We start from the raw sequence: 16,871 nt of genomic DNA, 5'->3' as shown, positions 1-16,871 counted from the left end.
AAAAGCTTCATAACTGAAAGGTAAAACTAGCAAAATAAGTGTTAACTAATATAGGATTAAATCCATTAATGAATTTTTATTTCTCCAATCTGAGTAAAGAAAAAAATAGGACAACAGAAGTGGTATAAATTGTAAAAGTTCAGTTTCAATAATTCAGTATGTATAGCACCACACAGAAATTATTTTAAAACTCTACACGTCATGTTATTTAATCTGACAGATTCCTTTTCTAGGTGCAGAGTTTGTGACACAGAATCATTACTGGCAAAGAAAAAAAAAAAAAAGAACATAAAGGAACACATAAGCACTGATTAAATTCATAATTTAAGTGTGCTACCATGAAAGATTTTAAGGTGATTTTTAGTTTACTATTAAGCAACAATTCAATGCAGATTTTGAAAAGTAAACTGTATTTTCAAATACTCTTTTCAAGAATGCATTGCTTGTTGTACCTAATTCAGAAGAAAGGAAAAGCAAAGTAATTTCCATTTTTTTCCTGTTTATTTGTACTTATTTAGATTTTTGTGTGCTAACAAAACATTTTTTTGCTTCATAGCACTGTAGAAGAATTATGGCATAAAAAACAGATCATGGTTACAAAATTCCTATGTCTTAAAATCTAAAAGGTCAGCAGTTTTTGAATGTGGAGTTCTGAGCTTTAGTATTAAACTATTTTTAAAAATACTTTTTGATATAAATAAAATCACAAGTATTAAAAAAAAAAAACCTACTACTTCTCTGATTCACTGTTACCAAAAAAAAAAAAAAAGGCAAAAATTCACTCCTTCAATATTGCAGTAAGTATCATGCAATATAGAAGTATGAACCAAGAATAATTATGTAGCTTCTGAGACAGCAAGTTTATTTGGAAAGCAATAACCAGCAAAACCTCTCACCTCCCAGGCTTAGTGCTGTATTTTTGCAACCTTGCTTTCACTTCATCATATGTCAGGAATGCCATATATCCAGGATGTGTCACAGCTAAGAAGTTCCAATTCCTTAAGATTGAACCCCACGGCTAAAAAGAGGAGACAAACAATTAAACAGATGCAGCCAGGTAGTTATATATTTCTAATAAAACTCAAGTCAATTTGTCAGAGAGACCTATAGTGTTTTAGCTTCAGCTGAAAAATACACACTTTTGGTTAAGGTCTAAATAGTACAAAAGACTGTCCTATATACCCAGCTTTGCTACCAGGATTCCTTCAAAAGAATTTTTCCAAGAACATCAAGTGTAAATTTTTGGATAAAGATTTTGAAGACCTTGAATTTAAGGGACCTCCCATTTATAGCTACATAAAATATTAAACATCATGTTTACTTAGAACCTGGAGAGTATGACTCCATGATGGTTTAATAAAAACACAATTAAGCCTATTCTTGAGAGGTCCTGAGGCACTTTCATAGTTAACGATAAGTAACACTAACAAATGAAGCCTAATAAAGCCACTAATTTGAGCCGTCATTCCTCTTCTTATTCTTTACTTCTTGATTTCTTCAGTTACCATAACGGTATTACAGCCAGAAAACAAAACAAATATTGACAGCACTTCATCACAGTCTTTGCTGACCTGAATAGCAAATGCTTCAGAAAACTCAGTGAAATGTGCCTGATATGCTATCACTTTGAAGAATATAAAACAGTCCTTTACTGTAAATGAAGCATGATTTTTAAGTAGCGGATTAATACAAATATATTAAGTGTTCATTGCCAGCATTTCCAGAGACCGGAAACTGCCTCTGAATAGTTTGGAGAATTTTTTTTATGTATTTGTCAAAAGATCAAGGCAGGTGAAGTTAAGCAACACAAGAGAAGAGGCTTGTGTTCTTGTGTGCCCTGCAAATTCCCTTTAAAAGGACTTCTAAGGGCTAGTAAGGCAGAGATGAAATGTCTGTGTGACACACTTGAGCAGAGCATCCTAACAGTTCTGCTTGAGATTATGATACATTTCCCAGGCAAACCCTAACCACTACTTAAACATGGATGAACACCTGTTTTATTTTAAAATTAACACCTCTTCAAATCAGACACATGAAATAGAACAGTCAGGTTTCAGCACCGAGGCCATAAGAAACCTCAAGTGTTCAAATTTGTACAAAAGAAAGGAGAAAAAAAATCACAATCCTAGATGCAACACCGCATCTTGACAGCTCCTCTCTGCAGCCTCACCAAAGATGGATGCCAGGAGGCTTCACCACATGAAAAATTTTAGTTGCCCTAACTAGAGAAAAAAGGTAGTTGACTCTTCCCCTTTCACCACACCAACACTCACACTTCCTTCACAAAAACACAATGTTCTTTCTCCTGTTGTGTTACTCAAGTGCATGCATGTAAATCAAAAAGGATGATCAAACACTCAGTACTTTGATGTTTTGTTGGGCTGTGGTAATATAAAGGCTTGCTAAAATACATTATAAAATAAATTCAAGTAGTGTGCAAATTCCTTGGTTAATCACAACCATCAAGCTTCTAAGTTGACTGTAGACAGTATCTTCCTCAAATGCTTGGACTCTCTACAGAGTATCACACTACTGCTATACCTAGAAAATGATGTGACAGTGGGACTGAAAAATCAAAGGGCAAGAACTCATAGCTTGCCTTGTGCACACAAACACAGAGTATTACAAAAGCAGAAATGTTAAGTGGAAACAGATTTGTACACTTTCTCTTCTATGGAAATATTTTTGCATAAAAGGACAACTTAACGAAACATGTTAACAGTGACAGAATGAAGTTCCTTTCCTTCAAAGCATCTACTTATTCTGCCATGCTAACTTTATCTCTGGTCAAAGAACACAGCACTTAAAGCTGTGCATGCATACAGTGGGGAGGCAGGGGGAGCAACTTCACTTTTACAGGATCTCCATAAAAAGTAGTCTTGCCTTCTTCTGTGAATAAGCATCGTTATAAACGTAGCTTTTCTGTAATACAATCCACAGTTGGCAAAACAGTATTTTGATTACTTAAACAATTGGGATTTTTTCTCCGTGGGTGTATGGACACATAGTTACAGAAGCTGTTTCAAAACTAGAGAAGTAAAATGTAACCTCTGGGAGAGGTTCTGAGACCAAGTTCAGTGCAAGTTCACTCCAACAGTTACGCAGCTATTGCACCAGTTGGTAATCTGTTTGGCAAAAATGTTCTCTCTGCTTCTTTGTTAAATTAAAAGTTAATCCCAACCAGTCTTCTCTCCTTACATTTATCAGTACTGCCAATCCCCTTTTTCTAGCATAAGGCACGGTAATGAATTAAACCAGCAATGGCCTCACAAAGAAACTAATGTAAACAGATATTCATTGGCTTACAGAACAAGGAAAATAAATCTCATTTGAGGCTTCGGTCCTGAAGTTTAATGCAATCTATAGGACCCCACAGAGGGTCAGAACAAACTGTTACTTCTCAGATCACTGACTTCTCATTTAATTTTATATTTGATGTATAGATTAAAACAAAACAAAAAAACCCCAAACCCTGTTATTATTCATAAGCAGAATGCTTAGGGGAAAAAAATCCTACAGAAAGGAACCTTAAATGCATTTCATAGTGATGTATGTTGCAGCCAATGGGCCTCAGACATTTTGCAGTCAAGTCTAAGATCAAGATCTGGGCTTGATTACTAATCTGAACACCATATTAGTTTGTCAAATACTGAATACAAGGGAGAAACTTTGACAGAGTAGAAACTGATCCCAAGGCAGCAACGTTCAGACAGGAATGGTTGATCATATCAAGCTCCACATAAAGGGCAAAGCTTAGGGGCATTTTGCTAATGCAGCATAAAGTACAATGATCTATATTCTCTAGTTTATTATTTCATCAGAGAACCCCCAAAGCTTTGTTCAAACCTCCATAACCTGTGTGTGTTTTAATAGGTGACCAATGATTGTGGTTAAATTGAACAGAGAGACTACTTACACCATAACATTTTAAACTTTGATACAGTTTTGACTCAGAATGGAGAAGAGATGATCAAAATCAAAACTCTGTAAACCAAAACCATTAATCATCTCCTGCCAAATCTTAACATCAACTTCGTAATGGCACCCTTTCCTCTAACAGCAAAACCAAGAAAGCTAAACAGAGATTATCTCAGAGTAACATGGATGATGGAACAAACATACAGTCCAGGCTTTGACGTAAAATTGGTATTTTGAACATATCTCCAACAGGCTCAAGAATAATCATAGAATCATTTAGGTTGGAAAACACCTTTAAGATCGCCAAGTCCAACCGTTAACCTAACACTGCCAAGCTCCCCACTAAACCATGTCCCTAAGTGCTTGATAATCCTTTCAATGAAGAAATTTTTCCTAATATCCAATCTCAACCTCCCCTGGCACAACTTGAGTCTGTGCACCAGTTTATCACTGTACGGGGTAAAGAAATAAATGATCAAATAAATGGTTGTATACCTCAGAGATTCCTATATACAAAAGAAATATCCAAAGTGACAAATTCAGAATCAATACATCTAATAAGAATGCAAACCAGCACAGCCTTCTATATTGACTAAAATACTTCAAGTATGTTCTGTAGAAGGGACACAAGGTTAACAGAGGCATATAACAGACATACGAGCTTATTTCAGATTAATATTACCTATTAACAATAATACATTTAATACTATTCCCAAAGATAGTCCCTTATTGTAAATAAACAGCAGAGCATTAATGGCAAAAATGTTCAAAAAGAAGAGAGTTAGGCTTACATTTAGTCTAAAAAGTCATATGCAACTTTCCTTACGTGTTTGTAGAAACACTTCATATAACTATATATAGATACAAAAGCACAATGAAAACACAAGTAAAACTTAGATAAGTACCTGAAGGTCTACATTTCTAGGAATGTATTTAAGAATAGTGAAAAACAAGTAAGCAGCAAACACAAAGATATTGTAATCATACTAAATATGTGCAGAAATGCAGCAGGTGTTGCTGGATGTTTTCAGTTTTTGAGATTTAGGTGTTCATGCACCAAACATCTCTGAAGGACTAAAAAAAAAAAATGCACAATTTATTTCTGAATTCTAGTGTTTCAGTTATTCCAAAAAATCTACTTCCTTGACCCATAGGTACTTACCTCAGGGCACTAAGTTTCTCAAATTCATACAAGTATCTAAAATTTTCAAATCTTACCTGAAATAATCTAGTGAAGATATCAAATTCAAAAATTGAAATGTAGTCATTGCAGGTCAAGTCAATAGTAGATTTAAGAGCCATTGCTTCCAAACCAGAGCTTATCTGATGAACCTCATGGAGGCACTGCCTGAACACTTTCCATGGCACTATAGTTCTGTGAGAGGGGTGGAAATAATACATTTAATGAAACCACACGTTTAAGATTTGATACCTTATTTAGACGTCAGAACTGGACTTCTGAAGAAGTGGAACATTAATTTGGTTTCTCTACAGACAAAAAAAAAAAGTTTTCTGAAAGCAGCCTAAGCAAATGAAAGAACGGTTCACCTTCCTTTAAACACGGTAAACAAAGTGTCATTTATTTTACAATGATAAATATTCATGCTTCCTTAGGAGGACAACAAAAGAACACTGCAGAAACTGAAATATCCTACCAAGCAGGTGTAGCAACCAACCTCACACCCTCTCAAAGATAATGTAAAGGACCAGCTCTGTGCTTGGTAAAGAACTTCTTTCTTCACAGCCTCTCTTCTCAGAATGATAAGCATCAATTTAGTATCTACTGCGATGACATTTTTTTATAGCTAAAGCTCATAAACACTGGTCAGGTAACATGACAGCAATCAACCAGATACCACTGATACTGGTCCAAGGCCTGTCATAGCCCATGACAGTTACATGAATATTAGAAGATCTTCTCAGATCTTCACCTTCACACATTCTTGCAGGATGGGGAGTATTTTCAGACAGTAGGGAAATGTGGGAAAAGGTGGGAAATCAGAATAGAAGGAAATTAAAATCATCCTCTCTAATACAAAGCTATGTTCTGTTAAATTCTGTTTCTATTTGCATAGTCAGAGATAATGCAGGTTAGTTATTTTGCCAACCAAGTACTTGTATTTGGAATCTGACATGAGGCTGATCACTTGAAAGTGCTGTATTTTATCACTCTCAAAACTATGAGAAATTGTTCAATAACAGCAATTCTTCTTCTCATGTCATTAGGCTCAAATGCAAATTTTGGAAAGCCATAACACCTTCCCTTAAAAAAGTTCTGCCTCACATTGAGAGCAGATTATATGATATTTTAAAAACATTTTAATTAACCAAAATATAACCAACATATAACTATTAACCAATATATAACTATTTTCAGGACTTAACAAGATCTCGCACATTCATAGTAATATTTTGTTAATAACTGCTAAAATGACAAAAGACATAGGCCTCACAAACTCATCAATATTTCTTGCAATCTTCATTAGTTCACATTGCCTTATTTTTATAAGAGCCAAAATATTTTATTACAGTTTTTTGAACTATTTTCTTATGCAGAAGTGTGTATTACTTAGTAGTACAGTACTATGGAAAAAAAAAAAAAGACCGACTGTATTAAGTTGGTCCTGCACAATAAATATTATGCAGTTAACCTACATTAAAACAAGTAGTAATTTGAAGTACAACACTAAAGACATGCTCCTGTATTTCTACTGCATCAGGCATTCACTACGTTTGTAAGTGCAAAGAAATCTATTTGTTACTTGGAAGCTTATATTGAGAAAGTCATAAATGATAAAATGTGAAGTTTAATAGATCTCAGCAGATACTTTCATCTGTGTATGAAAAACAGGAAACCACAAAGAGCTGAAGAGAGATACCACATCAGATGCCATTTAAGAAAGAATGCACATCAAATTTTGATTATGGTAAAGAGAATGAAATGTTGCACTAAGTTCAGAGAACAAAGTTGGAAAACGTCAGTGCTTTTGTGGTGTTAAAGTTGTCTTAGTTCAAGTGCCTATTGCTTATTTAGTTCCTGTAACTGTGGCTCTGAAATGTTTTCTGATTCTCTTTGTAAACCACCGTAAATGGTCACAGCACTGGGATCACGCTGAAACGGGGTTAGAAAAGTTTTTTGGTTTGGTGGTTTGTTGTTTTTTGTTTGTTTGTTTGTTGGGGGGGGGGTAGGGGTTGTTGGGGGGTTTTGTTTGGTTTGTTTTTTTTTTTAAAAGGGCTAAGACAATAATGGTTAAATAAAAACCAACAGAGAATCTATCAAGAATGATTATAGCCATACTACACCTTAAGAACTGCTTCTTCATGCCTCGCCTGAGACAGTTTCATGAAAACATGTTCATTAGATGCGATTAATAAGTAGGATCTTTCACTATCTATTCGCTAACACCCTGCACCCCCAAAACCCCAACAACAACAGAGAAAACAAACAAAAGTCTTCAGGAGTGTATGTTTTGAGAGCTCTGTTGGCTAGTACTTTGGCTAAGACAGAAACCAGATGTTGGGAAATGAGTGATTAGCTAATAAAATAACATCTAAAGTTATTTTGTGGGACTTCTCCAAGAACAAGTGTCCAAAAAAGTGGTGGCCCCTATTTAAAATTCACTAAATTCAGCAGATTTTTTTCTGCAGCTTTGTGGAATAGGTCTTTTATCTTCTGCTTTCTTCAATAAAGGTGAGAATTGGTTGTTGAAACACGTTAACTCCTATTTCTCAGCAGCTACTTTTATACAGCTATCATTCCTGAATACTTTGAAACAGCACCAGCCAGGGATCATTTCTCCCCTAAAGTCTCTCTCCAGTTTACATATACAAATTGTTGCGCTCTTTTGAGACCTTGCAGACAGCACACACTCACTCAAAATGAGGGTGTTACCAAGTCTCCACAAGGTGAAGGATTCTGCAACACCCTCTCCTCCTGCTCCTACAGCACTGAAACCTGGTGACCTTTCAGGCAAACTGAGAAACACCCTCCTCTGGCAGAGATCTAGGAAGGGGGTCACGCAGAATGCTTCCCACAGTGATGAGGGGGTGAAAGAGGTTTTCGTAGACAGCTGGCAAGTTGAGCTTCTGTTTGAATTAACATTTCACTGCTGCTGCTTTCTTGTGTTTTAGGGGATATACAGCCTTTGAAGGCACCTTTTCATTATTCAAATCTAAAGAATTATTTTAATTGCTTGGGGAGGTGGCAGGGGCAGTGGGAGGGGGAAGGGAACAGGACCAATCAAAGCAAGGCTGAGAGAGGGACTGTCCTAGTTAATAGCATGCTTAGATTGTTGTTTAAATATATATGTATGTATTTTTAAACAGAAAAAACAATATTGCCTTTACAGAAAGAAAAAATAGGATCCTGTTTGTAATGAAATACTGCCTGCAGCATTCAGCTCCTGAACCATAGAAGGTATCTCCTATAAATATTTTCAGTGATCTTTGCCCTTGTAATATTTGTTGCATCATGCCCTAATGATACCCTGCACTAGAGGCCGGCAGGTATTCTGCACATGCCTCATGCTATTAGGCTGACCTGTGCACACTTGTCTAGGAGGAGATGAGTTAGTCAGCTCTGCTACAGGTCATCAGAAAGATGTGATTTGACATCCCAGTAACATTAGTTCTCTATAGTTAGGTTGAGGAAGTGCAGTGTCTCAGTATTTCAGGTATTTAATCGTAGTTACGTAAGCTATCCCTTGCAGTAGAGCGCACATGACTCCAGCTGAGACAACCTTCTGGGAAGTATCTCACATGAGAGGACAGTACTACACAGTGACTGTACTTCCCTCAAATGTTTGATGCCCATAGCTAAGGGCCCTACTACACATGCACACATTATGAACAGATATACCCAGGGCTTTGGTAACAGTTTCTCTTTTTATAATACGATTTGGGGAAAAAAACAGGACACTGAAGTAATACAAAAATATCTGACTATATTACATGTACATGCTGTTATTGTGCTACATGTTACTTTATTATGACCTTCAACTAGTTCAAAATCTTCAGAACGATAATTTTAGAAGGAAACAAAAATATGAAGGAAGCTGAAACACACACCTTATGCAGCAGAAAAATGTTATGGAGGACCTTTTACAAGGAAAACCTAATCTCTATCTGCCAAACTTTTATGAAACGATTCATCCATACAGTGTCTTTGTACTGCCTTTCCTCATCATTAGAGTAGAAGCAAGCCCATACCAATTTAAGGAAAGAAAACACAAAATAAAACAAATGATCCTGAATAATTTTTCCTGAAGAGGCTTTCTGCGCACATCTTATCTCTCGCAAATCAACAAAACTATCTGTATCTTGGCATTTACCTTGGGGTTGTCTTCTTATTTGAGAGTCCTGTCAAAAAGCCTAAAATAAGCCATTTCTTCCCCAAGCCTCTCAAAATGACACTATTTCTCCACACTTCGTCTGCAATAGTAAAATTAGTAAGTGTATTTGAAGAATGATGAATTAAAAAATGTTCTGATCGAAGTACAAGCTTTTTAAAAATAGTTTTATATAGGATGGTATCTATTTACTATTATCGACACACGTCAAATGGAAGTGTCACTCTATAATCTCAAATACAGTGTTTTAAGCACCACCCACACAACTGCCATATGCCTAAAGGAGAAGGATTAGTGTCCAGCACGTAATTTTCAAGCAATTTAGCACAGGAATTTACGTCCTTCCTACCGTCCTGCCCTGATCATGTGTCCATAGGATTTTCTTAAACTCCCTGAATGTTGCTGCATTATTAAAAAGCAAAAGACATTAAAATAAACCTGGAAAGGAAGCAAATATTTTCTGAGTGTGCAGAGAACAGTACTTCAGCAGAACTGCAGAGATGCAGCTATTCTGGAATGTCAAGTGACACCGCTCCCATTTGAACCAGAGCAGACCACAAGTACGTCTAGGAAGATAAACATGTACCTGTGTAACTTACACTTAGAGTGAACATTTTTGTCTGCAAGAGACTCTCTCAAACGTTGCCAGAAAACGTAACATGAAAAGGGCATTACTGTATCCAGAGCAAACTCAAAAATATTCAAGCAAATACTGACCCAGATAGAAACAACATTCTTTGCAAGTCTGCAGTGAGCAATGTGGATTTTGGTTTATCATCACTGAACAGAGCATTTTCTTAAGCCTGCTGCTTCAGTTTTAAGTGAGAGGCCACATGTTTTCATTGCTTCTGAACTGCAGAGCAAACAATTGTCCCACAGAAGGCTCGAGAAGTTCAGTCCTAAGGGAAAAAAGGAATTCTGCCATATCGTGCCAGTACAATCGTTAAATAGTGACATCATGCAGAGTAAATATAGATGAATCTAACATGAGAAAAGAGAAGGTAAAAGAGCGAAAATGAGCCTTATGAAATGGGGAAAATAGATCACCAAAAATATCCACTTCCAAAGCTGCATAACAACATTGCTGGAGAGACAGCAAGTTAGTACTTCCTTAAGGGACGCAGGAAATCTGCATTTCCTGAAGCGTCCCTGAAGAGATACACTTATCTATATGTTTCCAACTCTGATCTCTAACCACAAATCCAAAGCACACTCATGTTTTTGCATGTCCTTTTATACTTAAAACACTGCCTCTCCTGCCTATCCATCAAGAATCTGTTCTCCTGTCTCACAATCTTGTGTGCCAACTATTACAACTTACTTTTCTCTATCCTTCGTACATGCAATTTTACCTTCTTAGCCACCCAGAATAGTTGTGAAGACTGTTGTCTTTTTCTGGTTTTTAATAATATCTTGCAACTTCCCATTGACTAGCTTTTCTCTATAATATTATCTATCTTCTTGTTCAAACTTGTTTATCTTGCATTTGTATGAAAAAGATCTAGCGAGATTTATGTCTCACTAGCACCCAGGGAACGGTACCTTCTGCCTCTAGCTCAAGTTTGTAAACAAAGGTACCAATAAGCCTATTTCCTGGGCTGCTGATGAGCCGAGGGAGGAACCGTCCTCTAAAAGCCCCATTCCCTGTTTACTTCCTTCTCTTCAAAAGTTCCTGTTGCCAAAAAACCTGTCTTGATGGTGATGAAGGCTACGGCACTCGGATGACTGCCTCTTCCTCTTTCACCTCTCTTTATCTTTGGCTTCCCTTTACACTTCAGTTCATGCTCAGATTTGAAGCTCTCTGGGCCAGGACCACCTCTCCAGTCCGTATTTTTACAATATTCAGGCAACAGGAGGGCTCTTGGGCACTATCAGCAGCAAGAACAGGAAATCAAGTAATAAATTAAGGGGATCAACAAGGTGTTAAAACCTAGCTTATCTGAGGTCTCACTTACTGACAGCTAAATGTTTTCAAGTTAAATCGTGCACTGTGGTCTGCCTGTTTTACTGCTTCTTCTCTGAACCCAAGCCACAGAGGCTATGTCAGTTCTATCCTGAGCCAAAAAGCACTGACCACAGCAGAACCACAACTACGCAAAATTTAGAATATCAATCTGAAATACCCTGTTTAACTGCTACTGAGAAATCCATAGCCACATTTTTTCCTAAATTCCAATAAAAAATAAATACATTTCAGGCCTCAGCTGGGGGGGGAAGTATCAGAGCATTAAAATAGTAATGTGTTTGACCCTAGCAGTGAAAGAATTTCTGTTTCCTCAGAAACTAAAAGGTGGGGGGAAATCAATTTATCTGACAACAATAACAGAAATGCTTTTAATTTTTTTAAGGTTTCACAATGAAGAGTAAAACCTTAAAATAAATGGCAGAACTATGGAGAATTGAAAATCTAAGAACATTGACATTTTGCTGCGGATTTATTCTGCAACATGAAGACAGCCACAAATCACAAATTTCAATAGTTACAAAGCCCTGCATGACTTCACTGTAGCTTTCAAATTTAGAGGCTGGAAAGATCTGTAAGGTCATCTCGCTCACTCTCCTCCTCAGTTCAGGATCGCTCCCAGTGGTATTTTGCACATTTTTGCTCAGACCAGAAAACTAGTAAAAGATGTAAGGTGCTATTAAAATGAGCGAGGAACCAGGGGAAATTAACATCAAGCACTATACAGTGATAAAATGATGATAATGAAGAAGCTATCAGATTATGATGCATATTTACAACCCACTGGGGGTTACTAAAGTATCTGTAAACAAATGTAACTGCTGATTACATGCCTTACAATTTCACAGTTCCATTTAACATTACTGTTTAGCTGTACATTTAACTATCATTTGCTTCAGTGCAACTATAATGGTAGACCATGGGTGAAGACTCACTCCACTAACACCACTTGCTCCAATAATTGTATTCTAGTAATCAGTACAAATTCAAAAATCACACCTTCTCAATTTCACCGCTTTCCTGATTTTGACACTATCAAGCTCTTTCTTGGTATAGATCTTAACCTAAAATCTTGACCTTGACCATGGTGTAAAGCTTGTGTCAATTTATTCCTTAGTTCTTTTTCAGCCAGCTCCTTTATTTTCTTTAAGAGGCTCTCTTCCTCTTCACACCCTGTGAATATGCCAAAGAGCTCCATTCTCAGCCTACTCCAGTCTTTCAGCCTTTGGAAAGTTCTCACTCATTCCTGATTCCGCCCCTCTCCCCCCTCCAAGCAATTCCAAAATTATCTCTATTCCCTCATCTCCCTGATAGCTTTTCTTTGTCAGCTTCCTTGACAAAGTCAATACACCAAAACCATCCTGGGCCTTCTATTTGACACTGCTGACCTCCTCACCTACCCCCTAATTTGGATACATATTCTACTTTGCCCTTGCAGAGAAATCAATTCCTCCATTTCTTCCTTTATCATACTGCTATCGTCCACATTCTCCTTCCACCCCGATAATCAAAATCTCATTATCTCCCACCTTGATTTATCAGTCCTCCCTATACACTCCTAAACTGCACTTTAGTTTCTCCAGATCCTTTCCAAACATCATACCACTTCCCTTCTTCTCTGAAACAGGCAATACTGGAAAAGCTCACAATTGTAAAGGCTCTGACTATTTACTCCTTTTGCACTCTCTGCCTATGTCAGGGCTGATGATTTCCATTATCGACGTATCTGCTGCTCTCACAAGCACCATAGCATTCTCTCTCATCCAAGCTTCTCTAGCTACTGACATTATCTAGAAGTTTTGTAAAGGTGTACCAGAAATGCAAAAGTTGAGGAGGTATTTGAAGGTCAAGAATGTGCCAAGTTATCTCAGCACATTGCTCTGATGGAGCCATTCAAATTGCTTGCTGAGTTCTACTTCTGTGTTTTCTACAGAAATTCAAAGAGCAGCTAGATGTGTGATCATCAGAGACTTGAAACAGCCTAGCCATTTATTTTGCTAATGAGTTTGAAGTCATGTGAACGTACACTTGGCTAGCTTTAAACATAAAAAGAATGACTGCATCCTATGATACTTATTAGTAACAGGATGAATAAACTTAATTGCAGCTGTCAATTTTGCAGTAAGTGTTCAGACAGACCAATGTAACCAATAAAATTAGAAGCTCCCCATACATTGGGGAAGAGCAGTTAAAGAAATCAGACTTCTTTTTTTTTTTTTTAAACTACAAACTGGACTCTTGGAAATTTTATCTTTTGGATTTTATTCCTCAGCAAATTATAATATATTGCTTTCTGTAAACTGAAGCGTAGTTCGCATTTTCAAAAATTGAAAGCCAAAGAGGCAACTTAAAAACACAAATGGCTATTGACCTCCTTCTTGCTATTTAGAATATTTAAAATTAAAAAAGAAAAAAAAGACATTTCAGAAAGAAATCAAGGCAGAAAATGGATTCTATAAAAGCTTCCAATTCATTATGTTTAGAAACAGGAAGATTATTTTTATGATATTACGCTGAAAAAAATCATAAATTAATCTAATAGTTCCAATTCTCTCCTTCCAATCAGATCAAACAATGCATCAGAATTATTTCTTGTGCTACAGTTTACTCATCAGAGCCAAGATCCAGCACAACTTACTTTTTATTTATGCTCTAATCTTGAGCAGCTTTATTTAGTGACCTCAAAGTAAGGGCTGCTTTTTGCAAACAAGTGAGGAGTCCAGGCTTGCCCTGTAAAATAGAGATGCAGCCAGGGAACATACAATATAGTTCCTCCCTGCGCTGCTTCATTGCACTGCATACCTAACCAGAGCTGGAGGTTTCAAGATAGTCCTAGGGGCCTATCTTTTGGTCAGGTTAGAAACAGATTTTATCAGTTGTTTGCAACACCCAAAATCTTTATGTAGGCTCTGCTTCTAGGGAAGCGATACTCGCATATTTGCAAACTAATTTGTCATAACATGCCCATTGTAAAAGATGTGGCTCACAGGCATACCTGACATATATTTCTAAATGGATTAGAAAATAATTAATGTTTAAAAAGCTTCAGGCATTTTGTTTAATGAAGAGATTAAACGTAATGTCAAATAAACCTTTTTCTCATCTGTTTATTTGACATACATGCTGTTACATGTTTTACAGTTACTTAAGCACAATTAACTAAACCTGAGATAATGGCAAGGCTGCCAAGCACAGATCAACCGTTCACTGCTTAGAAGACAGGTAACTAAAACAGCTTCTGTTTATTAGAAAAGAGCTGGGAACACTAATAGGAGTGGTTATTTACCTAGGCTGAAAGTAAAGCACCTGACAAGACAGAACTCAAAAAACTTCCAGGCTATACTAGATGACCAAGGTTACATATGCAATTAACTGGACGTCCCAAAACTGCCTTGATTCCAAGGCATTTTTGGTGCACGGTACCTTTAACAACAACAACAACTACCAACCAACCCACCTCCCCCCCACCCCCCCACCCCAAAAAACCTATCAAAGTACATATGGAGGGGTAGGGGAGGAGGTCAGAGGGTTACTACTGAGAGTTCATATTTAAAGTTGCATTTTATGAAGAAATTTACATAAGCAGGAAAAAAACAAAGCATAAAAAAGGCACGGCAAGAGCTCTGGGACCCTGAAAAGGATTAGAAAGAAGCACTCCAGGGGATGAGTCAGGAAAGAGAAGAGTGAAGTGTGACAAGAGAAAGACAAGGATAGAGCTGAGTTGTTTAGATGGATCGATGCAGTTGAAAAACTCTTCTTACCAACTTTGTTCTGATAAAAACTTATTAATATGTTACAGTATCCTACTGTCTGACACCTCAAGTACCTATCTATTGTGCCATCTCCCAAAGGAAACTGGCAGGACCATTGGAAGGAAACCTGAAGGAAAGCACTTCAATCTGACACAGAAAGTACAAGTTAGTAGAGACATACAAAGAGGAACATGATAGTGAATAGGGAAGCTGATAAAACTGGTTAAGATGACATGACAGAAAGAAACAGCAGCTTGTAGAAGATGAGATCTGTAAATCCCAATGACAGAAATGCAATTTGCAATCAAGACAGCTGGTAAAGGTCATTCAAGGACAGAGCCCAACAGGAAAAGAGAAGGACCATGAGGAGATTTAAATTCTGAGAGTTGCTAAGCAAAGGGGAGAAAGAGAGGAAGAGAAAACAGAAACACTGAACGAAGATGATCATTAGTAATTTTTTCAAAGCTCCTGTTTTTCTTTTTTTGACTGACATGTTTTTTAAAAGCCTCATCTGATAGAGGCCCCTACATGTCATGTAAATTAATCCTTCAGATAACTTTATCTGAACTTTTGTAGGTATTTTGAAGATCATCTTCACATTAAAATGGGTAACACAAAACATGGTCAGATTCCTTTCCTCTAACAAAAAGAAGATTGATACAGCAACTTGATCATGCTCTAACATTATCTACATGGGAAAGAAATTTTTTAGAAGACTGAAGTTACCAGATAACACTATAATGAAACCAGAAAGCTGGAAGCTAGCAGTAGGTGTGTTTAGACTAGCAAAAAAAAGGAAGTGAAACTGTTGTAAATTCACATTGAACAAAATTAATTTGCAAAAGTGCCAACCTACTACACCGGTATTCTAAATAAAGAATGAAAGACCTATAAAGAGCTGCTCTTGCTCAGAAAACGTAACAGATTGTTGCAGGAATTGTTCTGTGACTTGCTGTGGCCTACATTATGGAAGATATCAGACGTGATAACCATAATGACTGCTCCATTACATTGTAAAAAATACAAACCTCTTGCCTCCTCCCTCTTATGTCACTGTTACGCTAATAAACATTCCATATGAGAAAGTGATGAAGCTATGCATCTTCTATTAACCTATATCTGTATCACAAAGGAAATTGTTTCCCAGAAACAAACAAAAAAACCCACACCCACACTTGCCTACTTTTACACTCTCAATATTGCATTTGCTGTAAGGATTTAATCACACTAGTCACACTTAGCATTCATTTTATGACCCACTCTTCAACAGTAAGTTTCTCCAAAACCTGCTTTTGATTAAACCTTCCAACATATCTCCAGTTATTCTATCTCTTTCTGTAACAGAACTTGAACAAAAGGAAATATTAGTCCCCTGTGACTACATTATAGGTAGTACAGTTGTAGAAAAAATAGTTTTGATAATAAGGGATAAAAACATTATTTCAGTTACTTAAAAACCACTAAATATTGTAGTAGTTAGAAAGTTAAAGACGGGATAAGGAAACATACTGTCTGTGAGACCAATATCAAGTTCCTAATTCAGACTTTAGAGTTACCATTTGTAGAATATATATATATATAATATGAAAGGACATGATTTGCCATGTACATTATGAAAACAATGTACTATCTTCACCCTAGAATGGAACCAAGAAACTTCATGCAATATAGTCTAATTTGTGATTGAGCGTAAGTGCCCTTGACAGAACTGCCCATACATTTTTACTCATCCTTTTAGTGAATTACAGCATTGCAAAACAAAAACAAAAACAAAAAACCCACCTGCTAATAATGAATTTAGCAATTTCAGTGAATTTAAAGACTTAGACAAGAAATTACCTTTAAAATGCCCACCCACATACTTAGAACCATTATTTGGATTTTTGAAAA

General features: G+C 36.7%; 1 protein-coding gene across 3 annotated transcripts in view; it reads right to left on the bottom strand.

Annotated features, from left to right (window-relative positions):
• The window catches only part of CBLB (Cbl proto-oncogene B), a 135,030-nt gene that overhangs the window by 48,050 nt on the left and 70,109 nt on the right, over positions 1-16,871 (bottom strand). For all 3 annotated transcript variants that reach the window (XR_007766526.1, XM_050897680.1, XM_050897690.1), the window contains exons 5-6: positions 5,137-5,293; positions 897-1,018 (exon numbers count right to left, since the gene is read on the bottom strand). Coding sequence is in view for 2 of the 3 variants with exons in the window: in XM_050897680.1 (XP_050753637.1) it covers positions 897-1,018; positions 5,137-5,293 (279 nt within the window). In the remaining variant the exon portion in view is untranslated. The remainder of the gene's footprint in view (positions 1-896; positions 1,019-5,136; positions 5,294-16,871) is intronic.

Source organism: Gymnogyps californianus, chromosome 1, assembly GCF_018139145.2.
Source record: "Gymnogyps californianus isolate 813 chromosome 1, ASM1813914v2, whole genome shotgun sequence".
Classification (NCBI taxonomy): Eukaryota; Metazoa; Chordata; class Aves; order Accipitriformes; family Cathartidae; genus Gymnogyps; species Gymnogyps californianus.
This window is presented reverse-complemented; position numbering and strand designations above follow the sequence as displayed.